A 22,164-nucleotide genomic window follows, 5' to 3' on the forward strand; every position below is an offset into this window, starting at 1 on the left:
GCTGCAGCTACAAGAGATTTTGTAATAGAGAAGATGTCTTATTTAACAGGCTTTCCCATTTCCAAAGCCAGGTCTTTTGTTTTCTATTGCCGCACATCTTTACAATGTTTATCCAAAAGATATCCGCCAAGTAGCAAAATATATATCTATGCCCTATCTCCTAAAAAAAGATGACTAATTTACTTCATGTTTCCAAGTAAAAAAAGAAAAACATCTTTTCATAACTTCATTTCTGGAACAGGTCTATAGTATAGACTGGATAGAGGACGCTTTGAAATACATAGTGCAAATACATAGATGTGGCCGCTTACACACAAACCTGTATGGAGATAAATATTTTGGGCATCTGTGATTCACTTTATCATTCCTGTTCAGAAGAGCAGAAAACAGCAGACGTCCCACCCCCAATTTGGTTGAAAACCTCCTTTGCCAAACTTGCTGGTACTCCATGCACCATCACTGCAGGTATAAAGGCTTGTACTTGCTGGAGAGGTTTTTGGTTTTGCCTGCATATTTGATGCAAGTAGGTGTGTGCAAGAAGCCTGAACAAGTTGATCGTTTGTCTGTTTCTGCACTGTGGCCGAGAGTTGTGGCAAAATTGTGTCAACAAACGTGTATGTTTCTTAGATTTGTGGCACAACAGTTGTCAAGCAAAGAAGCTGCAGCTGTACATTATAAAACAATAGTAGCCACTATGTACTGCTAACAGCTGTTCAAGCTTTACTTAGAGATTGAAATAATTTCAAAAATGTGTCCGCATTGTGAAAGCTGAAATTTCCACCATCTAGAGAATTGCAAGCTTCGACTTATAAAATGTGAATCCCTCTTCGGTCCATTTATGGGAATAGAGGGCTAAATCCAGTTGTTACTCGCAACTACAGTAAGACCCCTTGTGCCAGTGGAACTTCAGTAAGTGCTGACCTGGCTTTAGCTGGGACCCGCAACTGAAAGTAGGGCGTTGTTTCATACAGGCATCATTTAATCAGAAAATTGAATTCAAGCAATGTCCTAGTAGCAATCCTAGATATACACAGAACATTTCACAAGCATTGCTCAGAATACTTCCTTGTGTAAATATACGGTAAGTCTAAATCTCACTCTCTTCAAGACTCAGAAGCTGATCCAAATATTTTTAAAATTAAAGCCAATAGCAACATTAACATGGATCAGAAAAGACCTTCCACAGAACTGCTTGTTAAACTATTGAGGTACAGGCACTTTAATCTGAGAAAAAAAATAGAGTGGAGAATGATGGTGCAAAATATCCAGGGCTGCTTGTCATGAGGAGGACACTTGGCAGCTCAGTGCTAGAATTTAAAATAAGGGAATGCTATAAAATGGGCAGTGAGCCCCACCACAGACAAAGCAATAAGAACACACAGGACACCAGCACTGAAGTACATAGGGCCCAACCTGTGTAAAAAGAACAAAAGATGTTACTATTAGTCCAGGTAATCAACTTTGACACTAGTTTTAGCAGATGTTTATGTACACTAATGATTTTCATAGCAATGTGATAAAATAGATTTATGACAAATGGTGTGTGTTAGACACTATTATACTATAGTTGCAGTTTACAGGAACAATTAGTTGGAATTTATGAGAAGACAGGAACACATTCCAGCTATGCACAATTTAATTCTTAAAACATGTTAAGTAATTTGTTGACATGTTTTCAGCCATTAGGGACATTAAGGGAGTAATGGGTACTTGACACCATCAAATGTTGCTTTGTAAATCGATATGTTTATAGAAAATAAGGGGCTTTAGTTAAGAGAAAAAACTCCCCAAAGTTGTTGCATATGCTTTGGCCTAGTTATTCATAAGGCATCCAGCCTTCATTTGGACCTCACCAGAGGTTGTAAAAGTTACTTTTGGGATTGTCATTCCCAAATTCCTCCAGCCAGCATGTCTACTTATCCAGGCTGGGGTAATGCAGCAATTTGGTTTGCAATAGGAAGCTCTGTACAAAACAGCAACATGGAGACCTTGTACCTCTCTCAGAGAAATCAAGATTAGAAGAAGTGATGTGACTGAGAATCCTGCATTGTAAGATGGAACTATGATGACAGAGCTCTGTTGTCCTAGTGATGTCTGATAATGTCACTCCATAAAAACCTACCTTTCCAGTAAGGCAGTACCCCAACCAATCTGCAGCACTGTTACTTTTGCAGGACATGTCAAGAACAGATTGTTGGAGAGACCCCTCAGGGGCTACAACTGCTTCTCCCACCCCATGACCAGCAGAACACTACAGATGTCATTTCCAAGTGTCATGATCTGCAGTGCCTCAGAAAATCTGTGGCTGGGGGTGGTGCCAGGCTGAAAACGTAGTTTTGGGGAGGGTCAGTAGCTAAGAACTTTATCTACTGAAGAAGGTGGCAGCCATTGTTTTCTACTTATTTCTTGCATGTGAGATAATTCAATCATGTAAGATGAACTAATATAGCCCAGAGACATGTTTATGCTGCTGCTAAATGTATGCTGTCCCACTTTCGAGTAGTGAGAAGTTTCCAAAGATTCCAACATTTACTCAATTTCTTTGAAACCAGCAATTGGAAACTTACAATGTTGTGATGTAAGTTTCGTATTTACATGTAGAGAGGCTGAGTATAATGCACTCAACACACCAATATAATCCCTATCAGATTTCTTGGGGTACTCATAGCACCATAGGTTCTATTCAAATTAACAGCCATGCACAAAACAGCTTGGTTTTATTCTCACTTGAATATCAATTAGCACACACCTTAGGAAGGGAATGAGCAACTTGGAACATCTCCCATCTATCACCTGCATCACGAATGGGGAACCTCTCACCAACAATCTCTCCCAAGTCTTAGGACCTTACCACACAGGGCACAGAAGTAGGGTCAGTTCGCATTGGTCGATGCGTATTTGCGTTATATCGCATTGGTGTTCCACCCCTGTGAGCTCAGAATACGTATTGACCAATGTGATATAACGTGAATACACTTTGGCCAATGCGTATTCACGGCGGGGTTCCGAACTGAAGGCAGCTGGCTCCTCCGTTTTGCGAGTCCACAAAATTAATGAATTCACGGGATCTGTATTGATGACCAGTGCGAAACCTCTGCTGCTTTGGCTGGTGTGTACATCCAATCCGCTGGTTCTCCTCAAGACCACCAGGTTACAAATTTCCCATGATGCTGCGCTGGAATTTCCCCCATCTCCTTCTGTTGGCCCTTTCCCCTTTCAGGACAACCGCCGGGGCTGGGGAGCGATTTTTCCACTGAACGAGATAAAGCGGAAACCTGTTGTGTTGGGGGGGGGAGGGGAATGTATAGGTATATGTGTGTATATATGTATATACACACACACACACACACAGATGTGTGTGTAAGCATATACATGCAGCATTACACTTTCGGCTGCTCCACAGTTTGTGTGCATGCGTGTGTGTGTGTGTGTGTGTGTGTGTGATATATATATGTGTGTGTGTGTGTGTGTGTATATATACACACACAGAGACAGCTGTGTGTGTACACATATAAATACGGCTTCACACTTTTGGCTGTGGCACAGTGTGTTTTTGTATATATATGTGTGTGTATGTGTATAACACTCATACAGACAAATGTGTGTGTACACATAAAAAAGGCATCACACTTTTGGCTGTACCACTATGTGTATATGTGTGTATATCCGTGTGTGTGTGTGTGTGTGTGTGTGTGTGTGTGTGTGTGTGTGTGTATAAACACTCATACAGACAAATACGTATGTACAAATAAAAAATGGCATCTCACTTTTGGCTGTACCACTATGTGTATATATATATAAGTATGTATGTATGTATTTATGTGTGTGCATACACACACACAAACACACACACACACATACAGATAGTGCATACCCCTTTCGTAAGTGGCTAAAGGCAGCAATTCTCGCGATATTACGCGCTAAACAGTGACCTCATTCTTCACCCCGGAAGTTAAAAATGTTGTGCCCCGTTCAGAGCCCTACAGAGCATGCGCAAGGCTGCTGATGCGCATCGGCCAATACGCATTGTATTGGGCTGGTGTGGTAATCCAATCTGCACTTGCCTCGCTTTGCCTGAATACGCATTGGCCGATTCGCAAAACCTCAATTAGGAAGTCTGCCCAGGTGTGGAAGAACAATGCGATATGACACGAATACGAATCGGCAAAGCGTATTCAGAGAGCGCGGGTGTGAATGAACGATGCGTTATAACACAAATATGCATCGACCAATGCGAACTGACCCTACATCTGTGCCCTGTGTGGTAAGGTCCTTACTGTGCCATTATTTCTCATCAGTGATAAGCATAAATTTAAAAGTATTTAACTGTTAAAACAAACCTGGAATTAAGCTGGGATTTGCAGATAAGAAAGCTGTTGCACTGGTATTTGCTTTTGAGTAGACATACTTAGAACTTAATTTTACTTTGTATGCTTGGCAGGGAAATGTCTAAATGAGAAGTAAGTAATTGCTGAGGGTGGATACACTAGCCCTCCATGGAGGACAGCACCCTTCACTGTGCACTAACCTCAATTTTAATGTTTTTAAATGCCACCCCCTCCCCCAGCAAGCACAGGGCAATTTATCCATGTATCAAGATTCAAGGAGGCATGGGGACCATGTTTTGCCAAAAACTTTGAAAAAATTGAAGTTCTGAATAATGGCCTTGAGAGGATGCATTTTCCCTAGTCCTGTTATGTCTAAACTTGCCTGTTTTGCTTTAACCCCACCATGGCAACAACCAATGTTTTTGGGACACTTTGAGACTTCAGCCCTCAAGATTTTTCCAAAATTGGAATTTTGTCCTTTAGCTGAACAAACTTGGATTCCTAACCTATATCTTGTCTACACAGACAGCTTTACTTAATAGTATCTTAGGAGATAATTTAGAAAGCTGAGAGGAGATCTTTGGGGTAATTGGCCAAACACGGCAGGCAGACCACTGTCTATCCAAGACCGGAAACAGGCCACACATAATGCAATGCTTAGAAATACTCACCTTCCTTGAGCTGAATGTGCATATCTAATGAAGTATTGATAGCGAGCATACAGGTAAATTAACCCACAAAATGCAGCCAAAACTAAGAAAAAGAGAGTAATCCAAATAGTTACTGTGGGAAAATATGAAACACTGATTGTGTTTTCAAAATCATAATCTCATTAAAATCCTAATCTATGAGAAGACACTTGGATAAGTTACTGCATAATATAAATTTATCTTGTTGAGATGTGAAATGCCATGTATTGCTCATGCCCTTAACCACTATATTGCCACACCAAACAACAGGGGCACAACTACCACCATTCATGCTTACAAAGAACACATCATGCCAATTCGTGTTGACACTTTTTCTTAAATGCCCTGTACGTATAAGCAACTATTCACTATCTAGTTAACTAAAACTGGCAGCTAAAGTAAGAAAAGCTGCTTTAGCCTGACAGGATATGAAACTTCTCCCCCTCCCAATTAGCCTTTGTGGAAATGGTCAAAACAAAACAACCATTTAATAATACAGTTAACTGTTTGGATACATCTGGCATGACCACTGATGGCTATCCACAAAATCTTATGCCACCATAAGTCTGCTAATCTTTAAATGTCCTGTGATTCTCTGTGTGGTTTTGTTGTGGTTCCAATTTACATATATAGATGTAACAAAACTATCTTGACAAAATGTTAACCCTGTGAGGGAGTCATTTTCCTCTAGGTTCCAGCATTACCATGCTAGCACACCATTAGGGACTTTGGGGGCAAGGCTAGCACTCCAGTATTTGGACTGGATGATGAAGATGATGACCACCACGATCACAACCACCATTCATTCCATTGTATGCACAATAGAAAACAGTAATGCATATGGGTCTTCTATTTTCAACCTAATTTTCAACAGCCTGAAAACAAATTGGGAGGGAAAAGCATGTAATAAGAGTGGCTTAACACTTTTATGCAGCAAGTGCCCTTGGTGTGGGTGTTGCTAAGTCTCCTGCAACAACCATCTGAAGTATGAACAAGATAGCAACAGCATTTGCATTTCTATTCCACTTCATAATGAAGTCAGCATTCTCTAAGCAGTTTACAATGTGTAAGTCAATTGCCCTCAACAAGCTGGGTACTCATTTTACTGATCTACAAAAAGATGGAAGGCTGAGTCAACATTGGGGCCCTGCCTGGGATTGAACTCACAACCTTGTGGCTGGAGTACCAGCATTTAACCACTGCAGCACCAGGGCTGCTTCTTCCCATGCACTACCTGTCTCCTTGGTTGGGCCAGAACTCCCTGAACAAATCATACTGTTGGCATTTTGCATGTGGAAAGCTGACATCCTGCTATCATTTTTACCACTTTCAAGAATGAAGCCACCATTCCCAATAAACCCATTTTAAATAGCAGGAATGAAGAAATAATCTTTTAAAAGGACAACAAAATATACAAACTGTGAAAGATGCATGTGGTATGAACAAGTGCCCTAGTCAGCTAATATTGCTTGTACTTTTAACCACTATATTGTTACATGTTTAAAGGATCATGTTTTTCTTTATTATGTTTTAGCTCAGGCAAGCAGCACACTGGTAATAGTTAAGAGTATGAATTAGGGTTGCCTTTTACCTTGATTGGAAAAGACTCCAGCCACCCATAAAAGTGAGAGAAATATTGGGAAGTATTCTGAGCAATTTGCTCTAAACAAAAGCAGAGAAGAAAAAGATTTTTACTCCACAATTCAGGTGGGAGGGGGAAAAAACACAGTGAGGTCAAATTAGATAATATTCTTCTGGGAATCCCACCTAACCAGTTCACTTTACAGCCACAGATGGCCTATGATTTGAAGCAATGGGAGGAATATCACAAATTCCATGCTTTTCTTATTTACAGTCCACAATTTGACAGCTCAGTTCTCACTTTAGAAATAAGCCACTCTCTCCTTAATATGGCATTTCCATGATTGAATGTTACTCCACACAAAAACTATCTTGTAGATACAACATAACCAAGTAATAGAAGGAGAAAGCTAGAGACTAGTAGAAACCTCCTGATATTTAATTTTTGGGGTTAATTATTATTATTATTAACTTTTATTTATAAAGTGCTGTAAATTTACACAGTACTGTACATACAATCTTATAGTTAGACGGTTCCCTGCCCTCAGGCTTACAATCTAAAAAGACACGACACAAAAGGAGAAGGAATGGTTGTGGGGAAGGGGATCAGGTCCAGCAGTATTTTTCTCCACCTCCGAGGCCTGGACCAAGGCAGATGGACTGGAGGATGGGCTTGGCTTCTTAAAGGAGGCATCCTGGGTCAGAGAGGGGCTTGCCCCTGGGAACGCTTCTCTAAACAATATAGTCTTTAATTCAGTTTTCAAACTGGGTAGAGAAGTGATGAGGTGTGCATGTGGGGGAAGAAGGTTCCAGGAGTAAGGGGCAGCAAGCGAGAAGATGAATTCGGGAGGGGGCAGTGGTTAGTGAAATGTTTTTTTAAAGATGGAGATTAAATAGTGCAATATTCAAGTATACCAGTTAGAGTGAGACCAGGATAATATTCTGGCTTCTGTTATCCAGTTCACAAGATACATATGTTTTGAAGACAGTCTAAAAGTACTGCCTTGATGCTTGCTTGACAATTCTTGTGGCAACTACTTACTATGAGTATAGTATGTCAAACTGCAAGCATTGGCTGCATCCGCACTGCAGAAATAATCTGGTTTGACCCCACTTTAACTGCCATGGCTCAATGCTCTGGAATTCTGGGAATGGCCATTTGTTGTGGCACTAGAATGGTAGTTTGTTGTGGCACAAACTACCATTCCCAGAATTCCATAGCATTGAGCCATGGCAGTAAAAGTGATGTCAAACCGGATTATTTCTTCAATGTGGATGCAGCCATTGCCACTAACATGAACGAGGGAAAGTGAACTTCTATGTGGCTTCAATCCTATCCTTCAGTCAGGACTGAAAACTCATGAACAAAATAAATGCAGTGTCCTCACGTTTTTTTTAAAAAAAGTTAACTTATTTGTAATGCTGAGGACATATAGGCAATTTATATTTTCCACTGTATTTATACACCCAGCATCACTTACATTCACTTTACACATAAAAAAAGGACAACTCCCCCCCCTTCTGAAGAATTTACATTTTTAAAATTCAGTGGGGGGGGGGGAGGAAACAGATAAAAGAAGTTAGACAGACACAGAGCTTGGAAAAGTTGTGTGTGTGTGGGGGGGGGGGGGGGTAGGGGTTGGACTACTGCTGCCAGAGTTGCCAAGCACTGAAATGGAAGCAAATGGAAAACAAGATGCAATGCAGTCAGATAGCCTCAGGTTGAGCTATAGTTGGGTGTGGGGAGTAGGGGGCCGGGCCTGAAAAAGTGAGTGGGTTTTGAGGAGGGGCAGGGGATTTCCTTTCCCTTCTCCTTTTATGTCATGTCTTTTTAGATTGTAAGCCTGAGGGCAGGGAACCGTCTAATTAAAAAGATTGTATGTACAGTGCTGTGTAAATTTACAGCGCTTTATAAATAAAGGTTAAGAATAATAATAAGATCATGAAATCAGAACACTATGATAAAGGTGAATGATTCAGGCAACACGATCATGAACAAAGGTAAGAGGTGGAGTAAAAGAGAAGATTTATTTAACAGTTTCAGTCCTGTCACACTGCTCAACTGACTCCTTGGGGCTAAACAAAACCAGAAGATGTATGAAGTCCCTGAATTGCCATAGTTCACTAGGAGATGATCGCAAGTGCATTATTTCCCCTAAGACTGCCACATATGAAAAATCTAACATCCTGCAGCCATGAAAACGTTTGAATACAATCTAGAGATGAGAGCCAGTGTAGTGTGGTGGTTTGAGCATTGGACTATGACTCGAGATCAGGGTTTGAACCCCAGCTTGGCCATGTAAACCCACTGGGTGACCTTAGGCAAGTCACACTCTCTCAGCCTCATAGGATGGCAATGGCAAACTCCTCTGAACAAACTTGCCAAGAAAAACCCATGATAAGTTCACCTTACAGTTGACATAAACCAGGAATGACAGGAAGGCACATAAAAACAACATTCAATCTATGGATACTACTACTCCTTTGCTGGATGATTCTTTATTGTTACTTTCAGTGAGTGACACAGATCCCTTTGCTCTATCACTTGCTACCCAGAAGGTAGGATAGGACCTGATGCGTCTCATCCATGAAAAAAGAAAGCCACTTTCTGCTGACTCATCAAGATACCTTTGTCTGCTCAAACATTTGCTGAACATGATCTCCTATTCAGCTGAAAGGCTTGGTAATGAACTTCTTTTGAATACAAAGATGGAGAATCATAGAATCGTAGAGTTGGAAGAGACCACAAGGGCCATCCAGTCCAACCCCCTGCCATGCAGGAAATCACAATCAAAGCATCCCCAACAGATGGCCATCCAGCCTCTGTTTGAAGACCTCTAAGGAAGGAGACTCCACTACACTTCGAGGGAGTTTGTTCCACTGTCGAACAGCCCTTACTGTCAGGAAGTTCCTACTAATGTTGAGGTGGAATCTCTTTTCCTGGAGCTTGCATCCATTGCTCCAGGTCTTAGTCTCTGGAGCAGCAGAAAACAAGCTTGCTCCCTCCTCAATATGACATCCCTTCAAATATTTAAACAGGGCTATCATATCACCTCTTAACCTTCTCTTCTCCAGGCTAAACATCCCCAGCTCCCTAAGTCGTTCCTCATAGGGCAAGGTTTCCAGACCTTTCACCATTTGAGTCGCTCTCCTTTGGACACGCTCCAGTTTCTCAATGTCCTTTTTGAATTGTGGTGTCCAGAACTGGACACAATATTCCAGGTGGGGCCTGACCAGAGCAGAATACAGTGGCACTATTACTTCCCTGGATCTAGACACTATACTTTTATTGATGCAGCCTAAAATCGCATTGGCCTTGTTAGCTGCCACATCACACTGTTGACTCATGTTCAACTTGTGGTCTACTTGGACTCCTAGATCCCTTTCACACGTAGTTTCATTCAGCCAGGTGTCCTCCATCCTATATCTGTGCTTTTCATTTTTCCGCCCTAAGTGCAGTACCTTACATTTCTCCATGTTGAAATTCATTTTGTTAGCTTTGGCCCAGCTTTCTAGTCTGTTCAGGTCATTTTGAATCTTGATGCTGTCCTCTGGAGTATTAGCTACTCCTCCTAATTTGGTGTCATCTGCAAATTGTATGCCCCCAATTCTGTCATCCAAGTCATTGATAAAGATGTTGAATAGCACTGGGCCCAGGACAGAGCCCTGTGGCACCCCACTGGTCACTTCTCTCCAGGATGAAAAGGAGCCATTGTTGAGCACCCTTTGCGTTCATTCGGTCGGTCAACCAGTTACAAATCCATGTAACGCCTTGTCTAGCCCACATTTTACAAGCTTGTCTGCAAGAATATCATGGGGAACTTTGTCAAAGGCCTTACTGAAATCAAGAAATACTATATCCACAGCATTCCCTTCATCTAACAAGCTGGTAATTTTATCAAAAAAAGAGATCAGGTTTGTCTGGCATGACTTCTTTCTCTGAAACCCGTGTTGACTTTTTGTGATTATGGAGTTGCCTTCTAGATGTTCACAGACTCTCTGTTTAATGATCTGCTCTAGAATCTTTCCTGGTATAGATGTCAGACTAACTGGACGATAATTGTTGGGATCCTCTTTTTCCCCCTTTTTGAAGATGGGGACAACGTTTGCCCTCCGCCAGTCTGCTGGGATCTCTCCTGTTTTCCAGGAGTTTTCAAAGATTATTGCCAATGGCTCCGATATTACATTTGCCAGTTCTTTTAATACCCTTGGATGGAGTTCATCTGGTCCTGGAGACTTAAATTCACTTAGATTAACAAGGTATTCCTCTACTATCTCTTTACTTATTCTGTACTGAAATTCCCCTAATCTGTGCTTAGCTCCATTATCCTCAGGTTGAGCTCCCTTTTCCTTTTGTGAGAAGACTGGGGCAAAGAAGGTGTTGAGTAATTCTGCCTTTTCTCTGTCTTCTGTTAGCATTTTGCCATCTTTTCCACGCAGTGGCCCTACCGTTTCCTTCTTCTTCCTTTTGCTGCGGACATACCCAAAAAAGCCCTTTTTGTTGTTATTAACCTCTCTAGCAAGCCTGAGTTCATTCTGTGCTTTAGCTTTTCTGACCTTACCCCTACACATGCTTGCTATTTGTTTGAATTCCTCTTTGGTGATTTCCCCATTTTTCCATTTCTTATAAATGTCCCGTTTAAAACTTAGCTCAGTTGAAAGTTCTTTAGTCATCCATCCTGATTTCTTGAGACATCTCCCATTTTCAGCATATACAGTTCACATGCCCCTGGGGAGAAGAGGATCTTGGCATAATGCCACTGATTGAATTTATCAGTATACACAGAATTAAGCCCCCCTCATCACAATCTAAACTTTACTGCAAATGTGCCTTAGGACACTATTTGTTGTTATTGCGTGCCTTCAAATCATTTCTGACTTAAGGTGACCCTAAGGCCTAAGATTCTATTCACAGGGTTTTTGGGGGGCTGAGAATCATCCAAGGTCACCCAGTGGGTAGCACTGACTGAGTGGGGATTCAAACCCTGGTCTCCAGAATCAGTCCAACACTCAAAGCACACTGTGCTGGTTCACAATAGTGCATCAAAAATTAACAAGAAAGTTCAATCCATCAGACTTACTGGGCTCTGAAGATCCTTTCAAATTCTGGTGGACCCGAAGTTAGAGGAGGTGAGATTTTGCATTTCCGTCTAGCATAGATCACCTGCATGGCAAAATAGGCTGAATGGAAGGGGTTGGGGAAGAGAGAGAGAAAGCAAAGAAAAAAACAAGCTCTTTTACCTGGTGGGGCCTGAAGGCTGGATGATGACAGAAAAGCTCACAATTCACAGACCCACACCACCAGCAAACACCACTCATTTGACATGCAAATGTCAGAAACAAAGACCTCATACTTTCCTGTTGATTTCAAACCAGCTGATTTTTCTTCTGGCCAATTTGTTCTCTCCCTCTCCAAGAGCAAGTAAAGGGGCCAGAAAATATTCTAAATGTACTGGAATTAGAACACACCCTGTACTGCAAGAGGACCACACTGCATTTTGGGCATGTATTTGTTCATCTAACTGAAGATTTTTTTAGCATATTGGCTGTAGAGCATTTCCAGGATTTTGTCATAAGAACTGGTATTGTTCTTTTGTGGAGTGTGGATTTTGTTTTGTTTAGCTGCATGGCCAACATAGTTACCCCAAATATGTTTTACAGAAGAAGGACTGACTCTTAAGCACTGATAGTATCTAGGAGGCTCACTACTATATGAAGTACTAAAACTCTCTCTCAGACAGTCCAAAACACTCCCAGTTTTGTAAACATCTAATTGAAATGGCCCATATATTTTCCTTCACAACCAATTAAAATCAGAAAACATGCCACCTTTCCACAATTTCAGTTCAGATTATAACACATCTACCTGACTTACCCTATAACCATCAGGTTTGTTTATGACTATGGGAAATTTTAGAGAGCCACTGCAGCATAATGGTTTGAGTGCTGGACTAAGGTGACCAGGGTTCAAATCCTGGCTCAGCCTTGGAAACCTACCAGGTGACCCTGGGTCAGTCATAATGTCTCAGCCTCAGAGGAAGGCAAAGGCAAACCCCCTCTGAACAAATCTTGCCAAGAAACCTCCATGTCAAGGGTCACCATAACTCAGAAATGACTTGAAGGCAGACAACAACAAATGGCAAATTTTATACCCACAGAGAATATTGATGATTATTCCTATCATTAACACTGAGCATTTTTTTTTATTGTGCACTACCCTGTGATCCTTGAATAAAGGATAGGATAAAGGACATGACACTCTCTCTCAGCCTCAGAGAATGGCAATGACAAAGCCCCTGTGAAGAAACATTGCCAAGAAACCCCCATGGTAGGTTTGTCTTAGGTTCACCATAAGTCAGAAATGACTTGAAGGCAAACAATAACAAAATTAAATAAATGAGCAAACAAAAGGTAAAATTTAAGATACGCACCAGAAATCTTTTAGAAATGTTCCAAGGGTAGTGGTTAACTATGTAACACCTCATCTGTCTTTTTAATCTTCATTAATAGAACTGGCTCTGTCACCAGACCAGTTTTTGAAAAGACACACTCTGATAAAGAGGAGGAAAGAGCATTCTGCAGCAGATTAGTTGGGATCACCAAATTTTACGTAAAGGAAGATGTGAGTGAAACTGTTACTTCTTACATGAACTGAAGTCACAAATGCTATGTGACTTCTCTGTTCAGTCTAGCCTTCTCCATCCCAACTCCTACATTCTTGGGTATATTTGGGGTTGGTCCTCTGAGTGTGAATTCTCTCCCAGGTTTTCCTTAAGTCAGTATTTCTGAGCTCTATTTTTTAAAACTCAGCACTGGTTCTAACCAACAATACACCCGCTCAACTTAAGTAGCAAAACAATCATACAGGGAGTCTACTCCAGAGCTTGGAAATAACACATTACATTTAATTTCATTGCCTATGATGAGTTATTTTTGGGGGTAATCAGGAATAGCAAAGTCACACCACAAACTTAATGAAATTAGTGGGAGCAAGGCTATTTTACTGGATTGTTATGGTTTCTGTTCACCTCTAGTAGTACCTTTTAAGATTGATTTTCGAAGGTTTTTGCTGGGAATTTTTCAAGTTCTAAAAGGTTTTTCTTTTTTAAAAAGTAGTGAACAACATGATAAATATCAATGAGCCATTTTTGAATATCATATTCACTAACAGCCCTGGATTACTTTTCACACAGTGTAACCAACAAACAGGAGTAAGAGTAACTCTTCAACCTCTGATCCAGTGGTTCACAAACTTTGATTCTCCAAATGTTTTGTACTTCAGGTCCCAGAAGTCCTGAATGCTTCTGGGAATTGAACTCCAAAACACCTGGAAGACCAAAGTTTGGGAACCACTGTTCTGGTCATTGTTGTTGTTAGGTACACCTTCAACTTGTTGGCTGAATAGGGATTCGAACCCCAGTCTTGTCATAGTCCAACACTCAAACTACTACACCACTCTAGTCTATCCACCACTTGAAAATTGGTGTAATTGGAGCTATGAGCTTATTGGAGATTGTCAGTTTCTATTCTGTAGGAAGAAAGTACAACGTGCATTTTTAATTTTCACAGAGAAGAAGCCAAGAGCTCCTACTAGTTTGCACTCAAGGTGGGAGAAAGACTACTTCTCTGAGCAGGTTTCTCGAAGAGCAAGCAGGCTCCCACATATTAGCAGAACCAAACCTCACATATGACCCACTGAGCCTAATAGCCCATTCAAGAGTGCTTTTTCATGCATTAATTTGCCACTGTACGAGGACCTCCCAGGACAAAATCAGGTCACTTACACAAACTCTTCTAGCTCCCTCACTTCAGAAAGTAATTTACTCTAACTCTTGGAGCAAAGGAATCTTCCTGTTTAAATATTGTACCACTGAAGAGTTACAGCTGCTGCTGACTGCATACCCAGACCCCATAGCAAAATGTCCCCTTTGCATTCAGTTCCATGACTTTGGGCCAGAGCTTGGAAATAAATGCAATGAGTTATGTGCTAATTAGTTACTTCCACCCCACAACAAGACTTAAAGTCTTGATTTGTTGGTGAACAACACACAAAATTAGAAATCACTACACAACACTATTAGAACTTGGAAAGAATGAGTTCAGTTTAACTCGATGGTTCTCAAACTGCGGACTGGAATCCCTGCGGACTGGAATCTTGAGCACAAGAGTTGCTCAAGAGGGGTGCAAGACTTGGCAGCCCTGCTCCCTTCTCCACTTCCCAAACTTTTTCTGTCCTGAAGGGGAAGAGAAAGGTGGGGAGGGTGCTTAAATAAATCACCTCTGCCTTAGGGGAGAGGAGGAAGGGAGAGGGTAAACTCCCTGGATCATGGCCTGGGGGGAGGGATCCTGAGCTGCTTCTGTTTCTTCTTCTTCCCCCACCCATTTCATCACTGCCTCGTTTCTTGAGATGAGATGCTGCTGTATGAATATATTCATGAATATTAATGAATATATATGTATTTGCAAACTAACACACACACACTAAACAAACAAAACACTTTTATTCATCTATTACATTGAGCAGGAGTAGGTGTGACATCCACATGTTGATGTAAAAGGTAAAAGGTTTACGAACCACTGGTTTAACCAGTTCTGTGCTTGTTGTTCTCTTCTTTGAATGTGGCTTAACTAACAGCATTCAAAGTCATCCCCAACCTGACACTTTTCAGATGTTAGTTGTTGACTTTTTGGGATTTGTATCTGGGAAGTATGAGGCTGACAAGTTAAGTACTACCAAAAGAACATTTGAAGGAGCCAATAACAAAATGAGTGATGTAGGGACTAGGGATCACCAAATTTACCATCTTTGTAAAACCTTTAGCTTCTTTGACAACCAAATTTTTAATTAATGAATTAATTTACAATTAATGGAACAAATTAAATTATTGTAAACCCAGGATTAACATCAATGAATTAATTTCCCCTTTTGCAATGACCAGTGTTAACAAATTAATTTCTGAACCTACCATTTTCCGGTACGACATTCTTTCCAGCTTTGTTTCTGGGTCCAGTTGATCCGTGGAATCCCGTGAAAGCATTTTTTAAAAAAAAATCCAGTTTCCCTGCTCTGCGCTTTTTAAAAAAGATGGCAAGAGTCATGTGTCTATTACATTTTACACTTTAAACACAGAAAAAGGATTGCCAGGGTATGGCAAACCAATGTGCAGCCAATATTCCCTACAGCCAATTTAAAGAGGAAATTTGTGCACATTTCCAATCTAACCTGCTTAGTTCACAGTGTCTAAAATAGACTGTATTACTAAACTTGCATTGTAATCCATAACAGCAGTGGTTATGTTCCTTACCTTGTTCCAAGACTCCCAAAATAGTAACAGTGGCCAACAAAGCTATCTGATGCAGCATGCTGGTTCTGGAGTAAAACCAAGGCAGCTAGAAAACAAGACAGACTCCTAGGCAGTGGACTTTTTCTGCTCTTAATGTGCATACCCACAGTGCCTGTCAATACAATCAGACAGCAAAGCCTTCATTTCCTCTTCCAAACAGATGGCTACTTAACTCCCTGCTTGCTGGACAATTTCTGACTGGATTCCCACAACAGTCTTACAACTAAAACCATTTCTGGGAGTTTCCATTACATTAAAAGCAGACACACTTGCCGATGCCTAAAATCCTAGCCTATCTGTTAAGAACAGCCAATTTGTATTTTATAAACATTGTATCTGGCAATTCTCGACCTGCATTATGGGCCATTTCACATATGGTGGAATGAAAATTAGCTGTATTTTTAAGATATTAATCAATACAATGGAAGCTCAACATCTCTTCTCAGGACAGCCTGCTGCCTCAGAGAAGCACCTATGTGTGAGTGCACATCAAGGTGACAGCAGATGAAAACCTTACCCTTGCTGTCATTTGCTATCTCTTTTGCTCAAGCAAGGCTATCTAGGAATGGCATGCTCTAGAAATGAAGTGGGGAAACAGGACAGAATCATCTACATAAATAAATGAATACAAATGAAAATGTCTCAGTAACACTGTGAAAGGGAATCCATTCTTCTGCTGTGGCTTCTAGTGATTAAGACCTTTTCCTTTGCTTTTATGAGAGGGCATGTCATCTTTCTAGGAAGGACCTCTGTGACTGGGTTAAGAGAATGGCTCACATCCAGGGAAACCAGGTGTATTTGCCCAGTACTTCACATAAGGGTACCATATATACTTCACTATAAGTTGAGAAATTTTAGTCTAGAAATTTGAAACTTGAAAACCTGGATCAACTTATCCATCCGTCAATGCTGGTTTCCACAGGAGTTGAGTCAATGGCATTCTATTAAGACAAGGCAGTGGCCTTGGAAACTGACAGTCACACCTATGATCAGCTATGGTGGCCAAAAATCATTGTGCAATATCTTTGGTCACTGACTGTTTTTCATCCTTTGCCACCTGAAGTGCCTTTAAAACATAGAAAAGTGTTACATCAAAACAGAATTAAATTATTACAATAAATCTACATGCATTACTTCAACTATTTGCAATTGGATGTTAATCATCACCAGAAAGGGAGGCCTTACTTACAATACTAAGACCTTCACTTAACTGTGTTTAATATTTCAGTAAATCGTACAATAAGCCTACAATCAATCCTGTGGATATTATAGTGATATAAATTCGAATTATAACTTATCCTCTGCAAAATGAGTTCTGAAAAGAAAATGGGAGCTTCTTATATGGCGATGTTCAAACTAAAAGTTACTGAACATGCAAAGGAATCCAGTTAATTGTGTAGCTGCGACTAGGGGAGGGAAAGATGCTAACTACAATAAATACTAAAGTCAAGAAAAGTGCTTCATCATAAACCTGTGCCTTTTGAAGCAATGAAAGAGGATCTGAATGACTGGGTAATATAATACAGACAAAATGCTTACATCATGACTCACTCAAGTATTCAGATAAGGGTGCTTCAGATGGCAAAGGAAGAAAAACAACCAAAGATATTGCACAGTTTAAAGCATCAGCTGGTTGGTATATGCGGTTCATGAAGCAATATGGCTTTTGATATGGTTGGTTATCAAAATATAGCAAGCATTGCTGAGAAGACGATACTTTGAAAACAGCTGGTCATTAAAAGACCCATTTCACATTTGTATTATCTTGTCTAGATGGTACAAAGCTTTGCCCAGTGATAATATTCAAAAGGGAAACTATGCCAAATAATGTAAAAATTATTATTATTATTATTATTATTATTATTATTATTATTATTAATTTTTATTTATATCCCGCCTTTTCCCGAAGGAATCAAGGCAGATTACAAAACAGAAAATGACAATAAAATGCAAATGACAAAAAATCACATTTAAAAAAAAATCCCTTACCCCCACCTCCTCCCAATCATAACCCTCAGCATTACAGAATAATGAAGCACAATAACAGTTTGAATAATTATACAAAAAATTATACAAATACATAACATAGCAGAATAGTCAAAGCATAACATGATATAACATAACATAACAATCAATAAAACAATCACCAGCTCTCCAATGGCAGCAAAAATAACAACCATTTACAAATAGCATACTAGAACTAGAACAGGCCACTCTCCCTCTGAGTCTCCCTAGTCCTGTTACTGAGGAGGGAGGCAAATCTAGTCTATAGCCCTCTAGAAAAATGCTGCCCAAATGTCCTCCAGCATCTCCTCTCCAGTGGGGGGTATTGGCAAGGAGGGAAGGCAGGTTTTAAAGCCCTAGAGTCCTCCACGCCCAGTGCCCAGGTGTCGATTCCAGGCAGCCTAATATCAACGCTACAGACGTTGGATGCTTCTCTCAACAAGCCTTTCAGGGAGCGACTACACAATACATGGCAACAATGGATATGTTTTAGACAAGCAAAGTTAACAAAGAGTGGGAATGATGAAACCAGACATTAACCTGGTGGTGAAATGGGTAGAGGATGCTTGGGATTCAATCCACCAGAAATAGTAAAGAAATGAAATGTGGCACTAGCAATGCAATGGATGGTATGGAAGACAATGCCATCTATGAAGACAAAGATGAACCAGCATCAGATAACGATTCAATAGATTTGAATAGGCTTTGAAACATGAATTGTGTCCAATTTCAATAGTGCTCATCACATTTGGTTAATGTAAAGCCAGTAGGGTGGTTCTACTGGCTTTATATTAACAAAATGTAACACTGCATATGTATTCCATGTGCAACATTTAAATCAGACACAATTTATGTTTCAAACCCAAACCCAAAAGGTGCAATTCATGAAAGATATTTTCAAGAACACTACTGGAAGGGGAGGGGCAAGAAGAGAGTGATACAGTAAATATGATCACTATCTGAGAATAACAATGAATGGAAGGAACCATGCTTTTCCAGTCCTGCACTATCTATAGCCCTTCTCCTACTTAAAATGTTTGATAGTTACATCAAAACTGTAGTCTCTTCAAATAATAGTGTCTTCTTTGTGTTGGAGACAAGTGAAGAACACAAAGCTTATTTGAAAGGTATTTTCCTATAGCATCTGATAAACTACCAGAAACTCCTCTTCCTTCCCACTTCCTCCTGCTGAAATCAAATAAGACGAGTCAGCCTATTCAAACCATGTTTCCTTTTACAGGTCTCAGTAACATTTATAGTCAAATAAGTGTGCACAGAATAGCAGCACTATTCTGAATCTCTTGTGTAATGAGCAGCAGAAATAGAGATCTTTTTTATTTTACTTACTTAGTTGTGATCAATCCAAAATCATGGTGTATACTTGGTCTTCACAAGATTAGACCTCTCAAAGGTCTTAGAATGCTCTTTTCCTAGAAACTACAAAACAAATCCAAAATATGCATTTAAAACATTAATCTGGCATCCTTCAAATTTTAAATCTAAATTAGAGTTTATTTCAAAGATATTCAAATAGACAGACAAAGCATGAAATTTATGAAATTATAATTTAAGATACAAGGATCACTGGGTATTACAAGTTTGTGGGTTACGAACTGAAATTCTCTATGCATTTGAGCCCTTCTCCTATCTTCAGATAGTATCAATATCTTACACAAAAAAATTGCATCAACAAACTGGTCATATGATTATGAAGGTTGTAACTTTTGGTTCTTGCATATGAATCCTGGCTATAAATACTATCTAGTAGTTAGGACTCAGAAACAAGTACAAAATTTCTGGCTCTCAATCCCCTAATAAGTCTTAATTTTTAAGGAAAAAACAAAACAAATGGATGGAGCTACTGCATTAAGCATCCTTCACAGTAGCATTTGAAAACCACCATGGAAAACATGATGTAAAATGTTTTTTCTTCTTTGCTATTGGTCTCCCAATTATGATCTATAACTGATGACTTGACAGTTCAAGTTCATTGAGTTATTTAGGGCCCGAACAGAGAGGCCAAAATAAAGCTGCTTTGGGTCACTTTGGAGGTATGCTGTGTAAATGATGCATGCATTCTAAAAGTCCGAAAGCCATGCCAAAGCCATGCTCCGATCCAAGGACTGGAGTGCAGCTTTGGCAAAGCCTCTTAACATGCAAGTGTCATTTAAACAGCATACCTCCAAAGTGACCCAAAGCAGCTTTATTTTGGCCTGTCTGTTCAGGCCCTTAGTTAAGATGAAAATGAAACAAATGATGCAAAGTATCAGTAATGTAGTGGATGAGAGCAAACAAATTCAAGCTTAATCTAGACAAGACAGAGGTGTCCTTCACCAGTCAAAAGGCAGGCCATGGAAAAGGGTCCCAGCCAAATTTAAATCTGCTCCTCAACTCAGCCAGGAACCTTAATGCACAGGTTTCAGCAAGTCAGATGTATTTACACGGTTAAGACTAGTGTGCCAACTGTACCTACTCCAGCAGATGTCTTTTCTAGCCTTGGCAGCACCTGCTCCGCCAAGGAAGGCTAGTCTAATTCCATTTTTTGTCATTTTTGCTCATCTTCTGAGTAAACAAAGACATTTTAATTCAGAATGGGTTTTGACCTTCAAGCTAATTTTTTTAAACTGAATGATGTAGTAACTGTTGATTGCAGTATCTTTTTTTCTAATGTATGCATTTAATTGATTTACTTTTATGTTTTAATCCTAATTTTGTATTTTATTAGGGTTTTTTTTATTTTATCGGGTATTTTATTGTAATTAGCAGCCTAGTACTTGCTGAACCTAAAATTTCTGATCAGTACTATTATGAAACCCACACAATCTTTCACAAAATTTCCTTCCAAGCTTTCTTTTTGTGCAACATAATCCCTTGCTGATCTACTGTAACCATCTATAAATTGCTCTGAGAGCTTTTGTGGCTGAAGAATGGGAGTATAAATACTCTAAATAAATAAAAATACTGCAGATCACCCAGAGATCTATCAGTAGGTCCTAATCTACCTTCCACCCATCTCTAGTATACGGAAGTATTACTCCCTCTAATCTTGTATAGAAATCTTTAGAGGGAAATGACCAAGATTTTGCTATTTTTCCTTCTTTTACCACTCTACATTTCCTTAACAGGGATCTATAGTGGAATATTAATAGTTTGAACACTATAAACAAAATAATGGATTAAAATATTGCCTCAAACTGAAGATATAATTTATTTCTACAAGATTTCTCTTATCAAGGCCGAAACTATGGCTAACATACCATGTGACAGTGGCTAAAAATTCAAATCTGGGTTGAACATAGATAGGAAATAGAGACAGTGTACTGTCCTGATGCAGAATATGATCCTACAGTTGGAAACAGGAAACAGCAGATAAAGGTACTCACCGTTTAATGCAGTTTACGGTTATCACTCTGATCTCTGTGCTCATCATGCAAGCTACCGGCTAGTTATCTGAGACCTCTGGGAGACCACAGATGAAGATGGTGTATGAGAATGATTATATAGTACTGGTCCGCATGTTTTTACAACTAACTGGCCATGACACTGAAGGCTGAATGGGCATTAACAAACATGAAAATCAGGTGTACATCTAAAAAAAAATGGGAATTACACCTATCATACAGCTTGAGTTTGCCCATTAAAATCCAAAAGGAAACATTATTCAGATTCAGCAAGTGGTACTTTTCATTCTCTTTCAATGCTGTCAATATTTTGAAGTTTCCCAGTTTGCAACTTTATGTTTCCAAGTCACAATTACCTTCTAGGCAGTCTTTCTTCCTATTCTATTTTTTCAAGGAAAAACAAAAAGATCATTGCAACAAAAGGCTTCTTTTGCATATACTTTAAAGACAAATAAGTCCTGAAAATACCAGGCTAGTATTTTTCATCAATACATTGCATCCATGCCTTTCAAATACCTATACTACATCAACAATATTATGATGACTAGTTTCCCCCCGCCAAGTATTTAGAAAACCAAAGATTTAAAAATGCTAAAAAACGCACAAAAGCAAAATTACAACATTCAGTGACTGGGTTCATGTTAAAATGTGCCAGCACTGTGATGTTGGGCATTAACTAAAATTGTTTAAAAATCTAAAGTCAGGACTTTAAAAAAAAGAAAAAGCAAATGGCAGCTTTCATTAATTCAGTGTGTATCGCAAGAAAAGGGATAAGAATGTACAGAATCGGTCACTACAGCAAGATGCAGAATTATAG

The 22,164-nt window shown here is 39.7% G+C and overlaps 1 protein-coding gene across 2 annotated transcripts; it reads right to left on the reverse strand.

The window, feature by feature from the left end:
• Positions 1 to 22,126, reverse strand: LTC4S (leukotriene C4 synthase). 2 transcript variants are annotated; one of them, XM_042448600.1, is made up of 7 exons: positions 21,330 to 22,126; positions 19,294 to 19,383; positions 15,904 to 16,054; positions 11,680 to 11,779; positions 6,609 to 6,679; positions 5,000 to 5,081; positions 1 to 1,413 (listed from the first exon to the last, which is right to left on the reverse strand). In XM_042448600.1, the coding sequence occupies exons 3-7, from the start codon at positions 15,959 to 15,961 to the stop codon at positions 1,308 to 1,310; spliced, it is 417 nt and encodes a 138-aa protein (XP_042304534.1). In that variant the 5' UTR covers positions 15,962 to 16,054; positions 19,294 to 19,383; positions 21,330 to 22,126; the 3' UTR covers positions 1 to 1,307. The 2 variants fall into 2 exon arrangements, with proteins under 2 accessions (XP_042304534.1, XP_042304535.1); XM_042448601.1 differs by lacking the exons at positions 19,294 to 19,383; positions 21,330 to 22,126 and having other exon boundaries at positions 15,904 to 16,437.
• Between the last annotated feature and the right edge of the window lie 38 nt (positions 22,127 to 22,164).

The sequence above is a fragment of the Sceloporus undulatus genome, chromosome 2, assembly GCF_019175285.1.
Source record: "Sceloporus undulatus isolate JIND9_A2432 ecotype Alabama chromosome 2, SceUnd_v1.1, whole genome shotgun sequence".
NCBI lineage: Eukaryota > Metazoa > Chordata > Lepidosauria > Squamata > Phrynosomatidae > Sceloporus > Sceloporus undulatus.